This window comes from Lissotriton vulgaris, chromosome 1_2, assembly GCF_964263255.1.
Source record: "Lissotriton vulgaris chromosome 1_2, aLisVul1.2, whole genome shotgun sequence".
In the NCBI taxonomy this organism is placed as follows: Eukaryota; Metazoa; Chordata; class Amphibia; order Caudata; family Salamandridae; genus Lissotriton; species Lissotriton vulgaris.
The window spans coordinates 315845784-315861576 of NC_141686.1; the positions used below are offsets into that span (position 1 = coordinate 315845784).

Consider the following 15793-nt stretch of genomic DNA (forward strand, 5'->3'; position numbering starts at 1 on the left):
CTGTTAAACCAGATCTACTTTTCTTGACCGAGACGTGGTTCCGCTCTGACTCACTCCCATGTGTGCTCTCTGCCCTTTCCCCTCCCTATGTTATATTCAGGGCTGATCGATCTGACGGTCGAGCTGGTGGTGGAGTTGCCTTGGTTGCCCGAGCAGACTTCCACTTTCAACCTCTCCCTTCTCCTTCCCTACCCACGGCAGACTGTCTGGTCATCCGCTCCACTTTCTCTCAGACCCCATTGACGTGTGTCCTTGTCTATCGCCCCCCGCAATCTTGCCCCCGTTTCCTCCCAGCCATCTCTGATCTATTGGGAACCTTAGCAATCAACAATTCCTCGGTTCTGCTCCTTGGAGATTTTAACTTTTGGCCCAATGCCTCTACCGAAGATGTAGTTTCTCGTAACTTTACAGATCTCCTTTTGAGCTTGAACTTTGTTTCCCATGTCCTTTCCCCTACACATATCCACGGTCATACGTTGGATCAAATTTGGTCCCTTAATATCTCGATTCCGGTCCTTTCCGTCCAGCCCTGGCCCTGGTCGGATCACTTTCTCATTTCTTTCTCACTAGACCTAAGCTCTTCTTTCACCACTCCTCTCCCCAAACACACTTGGGCGAGGAACTGGAGCAGAGCCGATATTCCTGCCCTCTGTTCCTCTCTCTCTGCTTCTGACCCTATCCTGGCGGATCTCACGCCGTCTAGGCAGTTGGATGCTCTCGGCAGCTGGCTCCTGAGGGCTTGCGATCAGGCTGCCCCTTTGAAGCATGTAACGGTCAAGCGCGCCCATGACGCGAACAAATGGTTCTCTCCTGCACTTAAGACAAAAAAACTTGAGACGCGTCAAGCGGAGAGAGCATGGAGACGCGCCTATTGTCCTCTCTTAAAAACCCGTTACTTTCTTATTTTAAAAGAATACAAAAAGGACATTCTCCTGGCCAAGACAGCGTATTTTTCTGGGAGAGTTCTTGATGCCGAGAACCATTCCAGGGAGATATTCTCTATTGTTCGAGAACTGTCCTCATCTGACAGGGCCTCTTCCAAGGTTCCTCCCTCCCAGGAGTTATGTAACTCTCTCTCAACGATTTCTTCGTTGAGAAGGTCGCCCTTATTAAGGCCGGGATTCCTCCCCCCTCCTCCACCTTTTGTGATCCCCAGCCTCCCCCTCCTGTTTCCCGACTGACCCACTTACCTCCCCTAACCAGAGACTCCTTCCTTTCTCTTCTGACTCGTGTTAAATCTGGCTCGCCGGTAGACGTTGCTCGAGCGCATATCCTTCGCAGGCTCTTTACGAGCTGCTATCTCCCCCCCCCCCCCCCCCTCACCTTCCTTAACGATTCCCTTGACCAGGGGATCGTCCCAGTTCCTCACAAAACGGCCATTGTTATTCCTCTTTTAAAAAAACCTGGGGCTGACCCTACCTCCCCTTCTAACTACCGCCCCATTTCCCTCCTCCCCTTCCTGGCGAAGGCCCTGGAGGCCCATGTTACTCAGGTCCTGGGTGCCTTTATTGAGGAAACCGGAGGACTTGCCTCCCGGCAGGCCGTCTTTCGCCCTCGGCACTCCACCGAGAAGGTGGTTATCTCGGTGATGGACGACCTCAGGGAGGGGCTGGATACCAACACGCCCCAGGCCCTGGTCCTTCTAGATCTTTCCGCCGCCTTTGACACGGTTGATCACTCCACTCTTCTCACCCGTGTCAGGGCGGCGGGCATCGAGGGCCCAGCTTTGGCCTGGATCAGCTCCTTTCTGAGAGATCGCTCCCAGGCCGTTCACCTGGCCGATTTCACTGCCCCCCCTCACCTACTTCGGTGTGGTGTTCCCCAGGGTTCCTCCCTTTCCCCCCTTATTATTTAATCTGTACATCTATCCCCTTATTTCTGCACTCCAAAACATGGAGGTCACCGTATACAATTACGCTGATGACCTCCAGCTCATCTTTCACCTGTCACACTCCCCTACCAGTATACTCCCCTTCCAGTCGGTCATGCCTTGAGACCCTACGGGTAGGTAGTGCGCTCTATAAATGTCTTTGATTGATGCTGTTCATCAGGGATTGGATGAACGGTAACCATTTGAAATTAAATCCGGACAAGACGGAACTTGTTGTTACTGGTAGCACCCTCAGTCCCTGGTCTCCTAGTTTCTGGCCCCCCTCCCTGGGTATTTCCCCCACCCCTTCTCTTACCATAAAAACTTTAGGGATCTCACTCAATAACCACCTCACCCCTCACACCCAGATAAATTCTGTTGTTTCTTCCTGTTTCTTTGCCCTTCGCACTATACGTAAAATTTCCCGGTTTTTCTCTGTCCCGGCCCTTAAACTTATTCTGATGGCTATGGTTCTGTCCCGGCTGGATTACGGGAACATTGTTTACAATGGAGCTCCCGCTTATGCATTCCACCGTCTCCAGCTAGTCCAGAATCAGGCCGCTCGCTTGATCCATGGTTTACCCAGATTCCATCATGTTACTCCCCTTCTCCAATCCCTTCATTGGCTCCCCATTAAAGAGCGGGCCCTCTTTAAACTTGGGTGCACTACCTTTCAGGCCTTGGCGGGGACTGCCCCTGATTTCATATCCTCCGCCATTAGTGCCTATTGCCCCAACAGAGAACTTCGCTCCTCCACCAAACTTTTGCTCTCTGTTCCCCGATTCAAGAAAAAGAAATCCGGGGCATGAAATTCGGGGTCCTCGCACCCACCCTTTGGAATTCTCTCCCCTTCCATATCCGATCCACCCCCTCCTATTCTGATTTCCGTAGAGCACTTAAGACTTTTCTTTTTTCCCGTGCTTTCCCATCCTAGCACCTTGCTTCCTCTTTTACTCACCCCTGGCTAAGCGTCTTCCTAGCGCCATGAAACCGCATGGTATAAGCGCGCTATACAAATTGCTGTAAATTCAAATACCATTCGAGAGGGTAGCCATGGACCTGATTGGACCACTGCCTAAAACGAAAAGGGGAAACATGTACGCATTGGTGATCGTGGACTATGCGACTAGATTTCCGAAAGCATTTCCCCTCCGAGCACCGACCACCAAAGCCATAGCAGACAAATTCCTTGAGCTATTTTCCCGAGTTGGTTTTCCAAAAGAGGTGATCACGGACCAAGGAACGCCTTTTTATGTCAAAACTTATGAGAGAAGTGTGTGCCCTCCTAAACCTCCACCAGATCCGGACCTCTGTGTACCACCCCCAAACGGACGGACTGGTGGAACGCTACAACGGCACCCTCAAGGCCACGATGAAGAAAATGCTGACCATCAACGGGAGCGAGTGGGACCGTATTCTCCCCTTGGCCCTGTACGTGATAAGAGGACAAAGACAAAGCAGTCTCGGATGCTCGTCATTCGAAATGTTATATGGACGACAGCCCCGAAGTTTGCTGGAAATGACAAAAGAAGTATGGGAGACAGAGCAACAAGGTGACACCCGAAGTCTCCTCGAATATAGCCAAATGTTGAAAAACACCTTGGGCAAAATCAGGGATCTTGCCTATTCCCAACTGGAGAAAAACCAAGCGAAACAGAAGTCCTGTTATGACAAAGGCAAAAAGTGGAGACAATTGGCAGTGAACGACTGGGCTCTTGTTCTACTGCCCTCATCAACAAAAAGGTTCCAGACGGAGTGGCAAGGACCCTACAGAGTGATTGAGACCATCGGAAAAACAACCTACAAGCTGCAGACATTTCCCAGGAAGACCCAAATATATCATATAAATATGCTAAAAAAATGGATCCGACCTCCACCCATGGCTCATAACCTCACCTTACCTACAGGGTCCAGCACCGCATCCACTATAGATAAACTTGTCATCAACGAAGATCTACGAAGCACGCAGCAAGAGGCGCTATTGGCAACACTTCGCCCTTTTTCCTCGTTGTTTTCAGACCTCCCCGGGAAGACCACGTAAATCGAACACTGCATAGATAAACTAAACGGAACAGTCACTAAGCAACAACCTTATCGTATACCAGCAGCGCGAAGACCAGCCATACTAAAAGAAGTACAAGAGATGCTACAATTAGGCGTAATCCGACCCTCCAGAAGCGAATGGTCTTCGCCGATTGTCATGGTGCCCAAGCCTGATGGCAGCATACATTTTTGTATGGACTTTCGCGCCCTAAATGCAGTATCCTCTTTCGATGCCTATCCGATACCCCGCATCGACGAATTAATCAAAGTTAGGAAAAGCCAAATATATCAGCACCATCGACCTGACCAAGGGATATTGGCAGGTGCCACTCAAAGAAGACTGCGTTCGCAACCCCTGACGGGTTGTTTGAATTCAATGTCTTACCCTTCGGACTACACGGTGCCCCAGCAACGTTTCAAAGGCTGACGAATGAAATATTACGAGAACACCAATCCTTCAGCTCCGCTTGCCTAGACGATATCATCGTATTCAGCTCGTCCTGGGAAAAACACCTTCAGCACCTGACCGCTATCCTGACCCAACTACAGGAAGCCGGCCTACAAATCAACGGCAAGAAGTCCCGACTAGGTTTTCAAAAAGTAAAATACTTGGGTTACTTGTTGGGTCATGGACTGATCGAACCGCAAATAGAGGAGATTAGGGCCATTGCCGACACACCCTTCCCACGCAACAAAAAAGAGATGAGGGCCTTCCTAGGTTTGATAGGATACTATCGCAGGTTCATACCCTCCTTTTCCGACCTAGCAAGCCCCCTCACGACACCCTAAAAAAAAGACTACAAGCTTTTCTGATTCCGAGAACCCACAACGGAAATGTGGAAAGCATTCAACGCCCTCAAGAGGACCATCACCACCAGTCCGGTGTTGACATCTCCTGACTTTACACGCCCCTTCATTTTGCACACGGACGCTTCTGACTATGGGGTGGGGTCTGTATTGTCGCAGCTGTCTAGCGAGGGTACTGAACATCCCATCCTGTATATCAGTCGGAAGCTGTTTCCCCGGGAGGTTAAGTACCCGACGATAGAGAAAGAATGCCTGGCCATCAAATGGGTGGTAGACAAGCTCCAGTATTACTTAGAGGGTCACCCATTCACCCTGTTCACTGACCACGCTCCCCTGACTTGGATGAGCCGTAATCTCTCCAACAACCCTAGTGTGCTGCGGTGGTTTCTCACCATCCAACCCTTCTCCTTAACGATCTGTCATTGTAGAGGCAAGGACAATGGGAGCGCGGACTTTCTCTCGCGTTACCCTCTCCTCGATCGGGAGAATCCAGGGGGGGTGTTGTGGTGTCTACAACACCCCCTCGATGTCTATTCCCCTCTTTGTCTCCAATGCAGCGAATTGAGAGACTCCATGCACTTCGACCGGCCCACGCGAAGATGAAGGGCACTGTTTCTTTAACTGGGCTGAGTTCGAGCCCGGACACGCCCCCTGGTCAGCTGGAGCTGCGGAAGTAAATACCGGCTCTCCCGAGGCTCCAGTGTGTTCATCACCCGGAGGAGAACAGGACGTGTGGAGCGGAGGCGGAGGTGTTCAGAGTGGAGAAGGCACAGAAGGCGAACAGCGAGAGACGGAAGGGGAAGCGGCAGAGGAGACAAGACAACCGACTGGAGAGCCAGGAGGCCAACGACAAGGCGTAAACGCCCAGCTGCACTTCAAGGGAAGTGTGGCTCAGCCAGGTACGTGATCGTATCGTGGGCTGGGCGGGTAGAAGAGGTTTTAAACCTCCTTAGATCACCCAACGGCGATATCCCTGCACTGTCCCCATCCCCTCACTTCACCACCGGCACAACGTAGTTTTCTGGTGCACGCGTGATTGTCCTCACTCCCTTTCCCTTATCACGCTCACAGAACCAGAGCGCTTGACTAAAGCGGGTCTATTCTTTTGTTGTTTGTTTCCCGAGACCCGGCGATCAAGACGGACGCGAGAGCGACTACATCTCCCAGAAGTCCACGGGAGGGAGGAAAACCAGGCGTGGACCAGAGGAAGGAGAGCAGTTCTCCAGCGCGTCGAGACACCGAACCTCCCTTACCTTACTATAGAAGCGTAACGCGGCGAAGGCGATTGTTAAAATCAATAAAGCCGGTGTTACAAAAACCCCAAGCATTTTTTGTTTTCATCCATCCCGCCACAAAACCCCTGATTGATTTATAGTTTGTTGCAGAGAAGACAGATTGATGACGAAGGCTGTGGCTAGAGGGTGCTGTGACTCTTGTTTATAGAGGCTGTGGTCAGGCGTTTAGGTGGGCGGTAGCAGATACCAGTGTGCGGTTATTGTTATTGGTGGAGGTTGTGGCTGACAGTGGGTGTTGTGTTTGGAGGCGGATGCAGGTCATTGGCGAATACTGTTGAGTGAGTACTATGGCTGACAGCTTTTATTTATACAAGCAGCAGCAGGCTGAGTCTTAGGTGGGCAGGGCAGTAAAAAGGCTTCAATGGGTGGGTGCTGTGCTTATTGAAGGCTGGGTCTCATGGTGTCTCTTGTATATAGAGACTGAGGTGGGCAGAGGTTCAGGTGGGCAGAACAGAGGCCTCTGCAGGTGGGAGCTACATGGCTTTATAGATTAAATAGCATACCAAACTGTGTCTGTGATTTAAAATAAAACACATACAATCTAATTGCTACCCCCTACTTGTTTGTCATGTAATGAAGCCTTTGTCCTGTTTTTCTCTCTTTATAGGACACTTGCACATTACCTACCAGCCGTTGAGAGCTCCACTAACTTGACATAGTGATGGTACTGGTCACTGGCCTGGCCAAACGCCTGGCTACCTTCTTGACTGGCATGCTAGAGTGTGTGGGGTTTGCTGGTGTGTACTTCGGATGGGCATCACTGGTCTTTGTGCTCAAGCAAGAGAAATATTTTGCTAATCTCTGCACCACTGACAACTCAACCAGCTCCAACTCTACGGGAGAAACAGGTGAGTTGGTTAAATGGCTGCCGTTGGTTCATTGTCGTATCAAGGGTCCTCAGGTCCTGGGGTGTTGGGCTAACTGAACACACTCCACTTCAAGGTGCAGTGGCAGAACCCTCCCTTTGGGCCAACACCAGGATTGTTTTTATCTTTCCATTTTACAGTACCTTGCATCTGATACCTTGACGTGTGATGCATGGGTTGGAAGACGATGCAGAGGGATTTGTTGCGGTGTTTTCTTGAGGTCCCAAATGTTGATCCAGGCGAGGGATGTGCCATACCGCAAGTTCAGGATACTCCTAAGACTATGAAAGTGCTTTCATGGATAGCTTGAAGCTTTGTCATGGATTTGGTGATTGCAGTCCACTGTTTGACAGCAAGAAAGGGCTGGAGCTCACCATAGATTATCAGTGTGTGGTTTCAGGAGATCACTCTACGTGTAAAAGGAGCTGGCCAAGAGGTGATGCCTGAGAGGGAAGATGTTCCACATCTGAATAGTAAAAGCTTGGTACCATGTGTTCTGATATTTGTATAACTTTTTATATCTGGCTCCTCCAACGAGTAGCTTGTGTGCTCGTGGTAGTTCTCCACATACCTGTAAGTAGCTCTCCTGTTTGCATCCCAGGAACTAAATTAGAAGCTTTTGCTTGTTCAAAGTAATATATCTACAACATTGAAATGCTTGTGTTCAAGACGAAAATGTGTGTATTATCAGAATTATTCAAACGATGTCTGGAAAAATGGTTGAAATTCAAAAATATATGTTCGAGGCATGTGGGCTGCTGAATTCATATCTGTGCATAGATCGCCGCCTAGTGTTGGGTCCGGATGATTGCACATTGTTGTCCTGGAAGAGTCTTCGAAGTATCACAAGATAGGTGGCTCCTCCCCTGGACTACAGTGCGCATGGGCATCGCCTCCATCCCCAGATTGTTTTTTTCCGCCATTGGGTTCGGATGTGTTTCGGTTCCCTCTGTCTGAATCGATAGTTGTTTAACTTTCCTTACTTGAGACCAAAAGGTCTTTAGGACTCGCGTTGGTATTGTCTATCGTTCGGGTTGGTTTATTCATCGGCTCCGAACTCTTGCTGCCCTTACGCGTGCTGTCGGCGCGGACGGGCCTACACGACGCTCCAGACTACTTCAATATGGAAAGAACTCAGTTTAAGAGGTGCCCAGTGTGTGCCTCAAAGTATTCCCACCTCGACGTGCACCCAGTGTGCAACAGATGCTTGTCGCCGGACCACGACGAGGCCAGGTGTATGGCCTGCTCCAGGTTCCGGTCGAAGAAAACTCTCAAGCTACGTCGGGCCGCAAGACTGCAGGCCCAGTTGTCGGCGCCTCCACCAGCCAACATCTTTGATGAAGAGGTTGAAGACGACGCCGTCCTACATGGTTCGGACTCTAACCCGGCGTCGGAGGACGAAACCTACGACGCGGGAGACGAGGAGTTCGAGGAAGTCGTCGAGGAGGTAGGGGACGACGACGGGGCCATTGCCACCGTGGAGGATAGCTCAGAAGAGGAGCATCCTCATACTGACTCCGGGGCCGCACCCCAGCATAAGGCCCAGGTCGAGGGATCGCCTTCGGGCCTTACCCAAGACCTCAATACGCGTCCCACAGCCCCGCCTCCGGGCCCGGCCACGGACATTGGTGATGCGCCACTCCCGGTACAGAAACCGAAAGTGAAGCCATCGGGGTCCGCACCATCAGTATCGAAACCGAAAGTGCAAGTCGCACTGGTAGGATCAAAGGCTCCACAGGCCTCGGCGCCGAAGAAATCCAAAATGGCCGCCGAAATCACGTGCCACGCCAAACTGGCCGACCCGAAGACCCCCGTGTCGGAGCCGAAGGCGAAAACGCCCGACGCGGCCGCGTCGGCGTCGAAGCTGGTCGACGCTCTGAAGAGCCGCGTCGACGCCAGGAAGGTCGATGACCCGAAGAAAGCCTCGAAGAAGCGCCAGGACGACCCCAAGTCTCTGGCTGCACCGATCCCGGTCGGCAGAGCCAAGGGAGGTGCTGTGTCGCCTCCGAAGACTACGCCTTTAGTCGCCGACCCAAATCCGGACTCGCTCGAGCCGATCGAGCCCTCCCCCCTCCATTACCGAAAAGGTCGCGGAGTCCCTTCAGCGTATTCGGAAGGACGCAGTGGCTCTCGAGCCGAAGGATGTGGCGCCGAAGCCTCCACAGAAACCGGCGAAGGCGCAAACGCCGATCCACTTCACGCTGCCGCCAAAGACGGCGCCGAAGGCTTTCGCTCCGAAACATGGGGCCGACGTGCCCTTGAAGCTGGTGTCTACGCCGAAAGCATCCTTGGTAGTGCCGAAGCCACGGCACCGACCGCTAGCGGACGAGGAGCGTCGAGAGGTTGTCATCGACGCCAACACCGGCAAGCTCTCTCTCTTTAAAAGGAAGATCACCCCGGAGCCTGTGTCGGAGCATTTTCATATTCCACTTAAAAAGAAGTTGGACTCTGCGGGTACTTCTGCCCCTATGGAGCCTGCATCTCCACATGGTCTGGAGCTCTCACCCACTCACTCTGGCGCTGGGGGGGGTGACTGGGACGGAGAGGAGGAGTACAATTATCCAGCGTACTCGGACCCAGAGGAGGTCAATGAGCCATGGTCTGCTGGAGGCGACCCTGAGGACCCTCAGTCAGGACACGAGCCACAGCTTTTTGCTGCAAAACCTTCACCAACAGAAGACTCTGCAGCCTTTAACGCTCTAATTGAGAGAGCTGCGGCCAATCATGATGTCGACCTCCATGCGGACCCAGTGGATGTCGATTTTCTGTTTGACACTTTCTCGGTGGCGGAAAAGACTGTCAAGACATTGCCAATGCTCAAAGGAGTGCTAAAGCATGCGCCTGAGGTTTTCAAGGAGCCCACCCGGGCAAGAGTCATCAATCCTCGTATTGACAAAAAATACAGGGCACTGATCCAACGTACATCAAGGGACAGTTGCCACTGGACTCTTTGGTTGTCTCCAACGCACGTAAGCGGGCTAACTCACAGACCACGGGTGATGCTCCTCCCCCAGACAAAGAATCGAAAGTCTTTGAAGCCTCAGGGAAACGTATTGCTGCGCAGGCAGCTAATATTTGGCGCATCTCAAACATGCAAGCCCTACTTGCACGCTACGATAGGGCACACTATGACACCCTAGAAACCCTTCTACAGCACTTACCTGATCAGTACAAGGAGGGAGCTGAAATGTTGATTCAGGAAGGGAAGCTTATCGCCAATGCTTCAATTAAGTGCGCACTGGACGTGGCGGAGACCGCCTCCAGAGCTATAAACACTAGCGTGCTACTGCGTAGGCATGCATGGCTTAGAATATCAGGCTTTAAACCAGACATATAGACTACCATCTTAAACCAAACAGTTAATCCAGACCACCTGTTTGGACCAGAAGTGGATGCAACCCTTGAAAAGATGAAAAAAGACACTGACACTGCTAAGTCTATGGGTGCCCTACAGTCCCAGCAGTTTCGGGGTGGTTCCTTTCGCCGCTCCAATAACAGAGGCACCTCAAGGGGTCAGGCATCACAATCCACGCAATACTATAAAGGCAACACCCAATCCTCATACACCAACAAGGGTAGAGGTGGTTACCGGGGCAACAACGTCAAAGGCAGAGGACGTGGAAATAACGGCTCCAGGTCCTCCACCGCCAACAAACAGTGACGCCTTGTCACTGCCCCCCGACCACACAACACCAGTCGGGGGGAGACTCCAGCTATTCCTGCCCGCGTGGAAAACCATCACCACGGACAGGTGGGTCAAATCTCTTATCCAATACGGTTATTGTCTGGAACTCACTTCCACTCCGCCAAACATACCTCCAAGGAACCGTCCTATGTCCGGCGAGCACTTGCACTTGTTGCAGCAGGAAGTCCAAGTCATGCTGCAAAAAGGGGCAATAGAGCTCGTTCCACTGCAAGAAAGGGGAACAGGGGTTTACTCTCTGTACTTTCTAATCCCCAAAAAGGACGGATCCCTCAGGCCCATCCTCGACCTCAGGCCCCTCAACTGGTACATTCTATCAGAGCATTTCCATATGCTCACGTTGCAGCAGGTTCTCCCTCTGCTTCGGCAGGGGGACTTCCTGGCTACTCTGGATCTCAAGGATGCATACTTTCACATTCCCCTGCATCCTTCACACAGGAAGTACCTAAGGTTCACCATTCAAGACCAGCACTACCAGTTCAGGGTACTGCCTTTTGGGGTCACCACAGCGCCCAGAGTCTTTACGAAGTGCTTGGCGACTGTGGCGGCGCATCTAAGACGTCAAAACATCCACGTCTACCCCTATCTGGACGACTGGCTCATTCAGGCAAAGTCGGAACAACAGTGCGCCGACCACGTGTCCCGCAGGATTCATCTCCTGCACGATCTGGGATTCTCACTAAATTACCCAAAATCCCATCTCCAGCCCGCCCACATACGGCAGTATCTGGGCGCGACATTAAACACTCTGGCGGCCACTGCGCAGCCAAATTCAGTGAGAGTCGCCAGTATTCAGACGCTGATCCAAAGATTCAGACCTCAGCACTCGCTTCCAGCGAAGGTGTTCATGCAGTTGATAGGCATGATGGCCTCCTGCATCTCCATTGTCCCGCACGCGAGGTTACATATGCGTCCGCTTCAGGAGTGCTTAGCACGTCAGTGTACTCAGGCTCACGGGCAGTTGAGAGACCTAGTGTTGGTGAGCGGTCGGGCATACAACTCTCTGCATTGGTGGACTCCACAAAACCTTTGCAAGGGCCGACCGTTCCAGGAGCCTGTGCCACAGATTATCCTGACGACGGACGCTTCTCTCCAGGGATGGGGAGCGCATGTACTCCACTACACAGTGCAGGGACTATGGACACTACAGCAAAGGAAGATGCACATCAATGTACTGGAACTGATGGCAATCTTCATGGCCTTAAAGGCATTCAAAGTACATCTGTGCAACAAGGTCGTGTTGATCCGGACGGACAACATGACGGCCATGTACTACATTCAGAAACAGGGGAGCACACACTCTCCGCAGCTGTCTCATCTGGCTCAGAGCATGTGGAAGTGGGCCATTCAGAGGAACATTTTCCTGATGGCAGAACATCTCCCAGGCAAAGACAATAGGATGGCGGACCTGCTCAGCAGGCACAGCCACCAAATGCACGAGTGGGAGATACATCCATCAGTACTCCACCCTTATGGATTTCATCTGGCTCGCCTCTGGATCCTCTTCCTCCAAAACTATGGAAGGTGTTTCAAGAGGATCTCTTCCAGCCCTTGCATGCCATCTGCTGCCAGTCGTTTGAAACAGGGACTGTACCGGGCTGTTGGAAGAAGGCAGTGGTATCTCCGCTCTTAAAAAAACCTACGCTCGACCCTGTGTGCCTTTCTAACTACCGGCCAATCTCCCTGCTTCCTTTTCCGGTTAAAATCATGGAAAAGTTGGTTACCCGCACTCTGTCCGGCTTCTTAGAAGGGAACACCTGGTTGGATGAGACGCAATTCGGTTTTCGCCCAGCTCACGGGACGGAATCCGCGTTGGTGACCGTGTTAGACAATCTGCGGGCGCGAGTCGACAGTGGTCGGGCAGCATTTTTGGTGTTGCTCGATATGTCGGCCGCGTTCGACACGGTCAGTCATCCTACCTTGATTTCGAGGTTGGTAGAATGCGGGGTCAAAGACAAGGCCAGGGACTGGTTAATCTCCTACCTGGACAGCCGTCAGCAACGGGTTTCGCTACCTCCCTTCAGCTCAGAGGAGCGGAGAGTGGGACAAGGAGTACCCCAGGGCTCAGCCATCAGCCCCATTCTCTTTAATATCTACCTCCGCCCTCTAGTCCAGCTCTTTAAATCATTTGGTATCTCCGCATTTAATTATGCGGATGATACCCAGCTGGTCTTTTCTCTGGAGGGACAGGATGCAGTCCCATTGGAGACTTTTCACCGGTGCATGCAGGCTACAGCGGAATGGCTCCGTTTGAACTCGTTACAGTTCAATGGAACCAAGACAGAGGTCCTGCACTGTTCCACTGACCGAGTTCCCCGAGATCTCCCAGATGACTTTTGGCCCCCGTCCTTTTCAGAGACGGTGTCAGCCGCACAATCGGCGCGCAATCTGGGCGTCATTTTTGGGCCCAACCTGCAGCTGGATCTGCACGTGAATAAGACCACCTCAACGTGCATGATGCTGATCCGCATGCTGCGCAAGGTTTTACCCCTTCTCCCTGAGCAAGCCAGACCAGAAGTAGTGCGAAGTACCATCCTAAGTCGACTTGACTATTGCAACGCACTGCTTCTGGAGGCCCCGTTAACACTTCTGGGCAAGCTTCAAAGGGTGCAAAATATGGCTGCCAAACTCACCCTTTCCCGCCCCTACCACAGCTCTTCCACGGCAGCGTTGCAGGAACTCCATTGGCTGCCGGTCCATTTACGCGTGCGCTATAAAGCAGCGTGTATTGTGTTCAGGGCTATCCATGGCCTGGGCCCAATCCCTCTGCGACGAATGTTTACCTGGTATCTTACATCTCGAGCTTTACGTTCCTCGTCGTCCAGGCTACTTGTAGTCCCGCGCTTCCAGAGAGTGAGGATGGGTGGTCGTTCGTTCAGAGTAGCGGCGGCCAAACTTTGGAACTCCCTGCCTTTATCCCTGAGAAGTCTTGAGGATCTCTTAGCCTTCAGAAAGGCTCTGAAAACTTACCTTTCCCCTAGGACGGGTTGAGCTATTGCTTTTGCTTGGATCATGGGTCAAAAGCGCCAGGATGCCCTTGGTGGTGACAGGCTGCGCTATATAAGTATACCACAATACAATACTTCCAAAGGTGGGGTCATCCAGAGATAGACCTGTTCGCCACAAGGGAGAACGCAAAATGCCAAAGCTTCGCCGCCAGGTTCCCACACCCGCAATCGCAGGGCAATGCGATATGGATGAACTGGTCAGGCAAGTTTGCGTACACTTTTCCCCCAGCACCTCTGATACCGCTGGTGGCGCGCAAGCTCAGGCAGCACTCGATGACTCTCATCCTGGTTGCTCCAACGTGGGCTCGCCAACCATGGTACACCACGTTTCTGGAACTTTCCGTGGTACCGCATCAAAGGCTTCATCTCACACCCTGCCTTTTGACGCAGAGCCATGGCGACATTCAGCACCCAGATCCGCAACAGCTCAACCTGGCGATCTGGCTCCTGAAGTCCTAGAGTTTGGCTATCTCAATCTTCCCCCGAATTGCATGGACATCATTCGGGAGGCAAGAAAGCCCACTACTAGAGCATGTTATGCGGCTAAATGGAAGCGGTTTGTCATTTATTGTGCGAACCACAACATTAACCCGCTGGATGCTTCCATTCAGAACATCATCTGTTACCTGTTCCATTTGTACCAATGCAATTTGGCGTATACTTCCATTCGCATTCACCTGTCTGCGATGGCCGCATACCTCCAGAATAGGCAACACCTTTCGCTTTTCAAGGTGCCTGCTATCAAAGCTTTTCTGGAAGGACTCAAAAGGGTCATTCCACCACGGACACCACCAGCTCCGGAATGGAACCTCAATGTGGTTCTTACAAGGCTGATGGGTCCTCCTTTTGAGCCACTACACTCTTGTGAGCTTCAGTTTCTGACTTGGAAAGTGGCTTTCTTAGTAGCAATTACATCGCTACGGAGGGTTTGCGAGTTGCAGGCCCTCACCATCCAAGAGCCTTTTTTCCAAGTCCATGCTAACAGGGTGGTGCTCCGCACTAACCCTAAATTTCTACCCAAGGTTGTGTCTCAATTCCACATGAACCAGACAATCGAGTTGCCGGTGTTTTTTCAAAATCCTGAGTCGCTGGCGGAGCGGATGCTCCACACCCTTGACGTTAAAAGGGCCCTAATGTATTACATTGACAGGACCAAGGATTTTCGGAAGACGAAGCAGCTTTTCGTTGCCTTTGCATCACACCACAAGGGTAACGCTATTTCCAAGGCTGGTATCGCTAGGTGGATCGTGAAATGTATTCAGATCTGTTACGTTAAGGCTAAACGCACTCTTACAATTCCACCAAGAGCCCACTCCACCAGAAAGTTGGGGGCCTCTATGGCTTTCCTTGGGAACATTCCCCTAGAGGATATATGTAGAGCAGCCACATGGTCTACCACACATACGTTTACTAAACATTACTGTGTAGACGTGCACTCTAAACAGCAGGCAGCTGTAGGGCAGGCTGTTCTCAAAACACTTTTCCAAACTGCTGCAGCTGGCACGGGCGGCCGCCGCTAATGGAGGGACTGCTATGTATTCTATGCACAGATATGAATTCAGCAGCCCACATGCCTCGAACTGCAAATGCTACTTACCAGTATGCATCTGTTCTTGGCATGTAGGGCTGCTGACATTCATATCGCCCGCCCTCCTCCCCGGCGCCTGTCGCAGCTGCAGTATTTCATGTATATGCTCATAGCATGGTCATCACTCACGTAGTTCACTCCATCTCGGCCACAATGGCTAAAAACAATCTGGGGATGGAGGCGATGCCCATGCGCACTGTAGTCCAGGGGAGGAGCCACCTATCTCGTGATAAGACTCTTCCAGGACAACAATGTGCAATCATCCGGACCCAACACTAGGCGGCTATCTATGCACAGATATGAATTTCAGCAGCCCTACATGCCAAGAACAGATGCATACTGGTAAGTAGCATTTGCATTAAAGTGATTTGAATGGTGTTGGGGAGACTATTACCAATATTATTAACTTGATGTTAGGAGCATTACCGTTATGGTTGTTATGTTTTACCCAGGTAGAGGCATTCCACGTTAACAAAGGATTTTTTATATTACTTTTGGCCGTCATGCAAGGTGCACTGAGGTGATCGCTGCTAGTAATCTTTCATATGGTGGCTACTAATGTAGTCCTGTCTGGTATGTTTGCTCTCTAATAATAGCAGCTCAGGAGGGTTTT

General features: G+C 51.6%; 1 protein-coding gene across 1 annotated transcript in view; it reads left to right on the top strand.

The window, feature by feature from the left end:
* Window positions 1-6676: 6676 nt before the first annotated feature.
* LOC147736606 (equilibrative nucleobase transporter 1-like) overlaps window positions 6677-15793 on the top strand; it is a 767478-nt gene continuing 758361 nt past the window's right edge. The window contains exon 1 of the mRNA XM_086953784.1: window positions 6677-6863. Within this exon, the coding sequence (XP_086809910.1) occupies window positions 6677-6863 (187 nt within the window). The remainder of the gene's footprint in view (window positions 6864-15793) is intronic.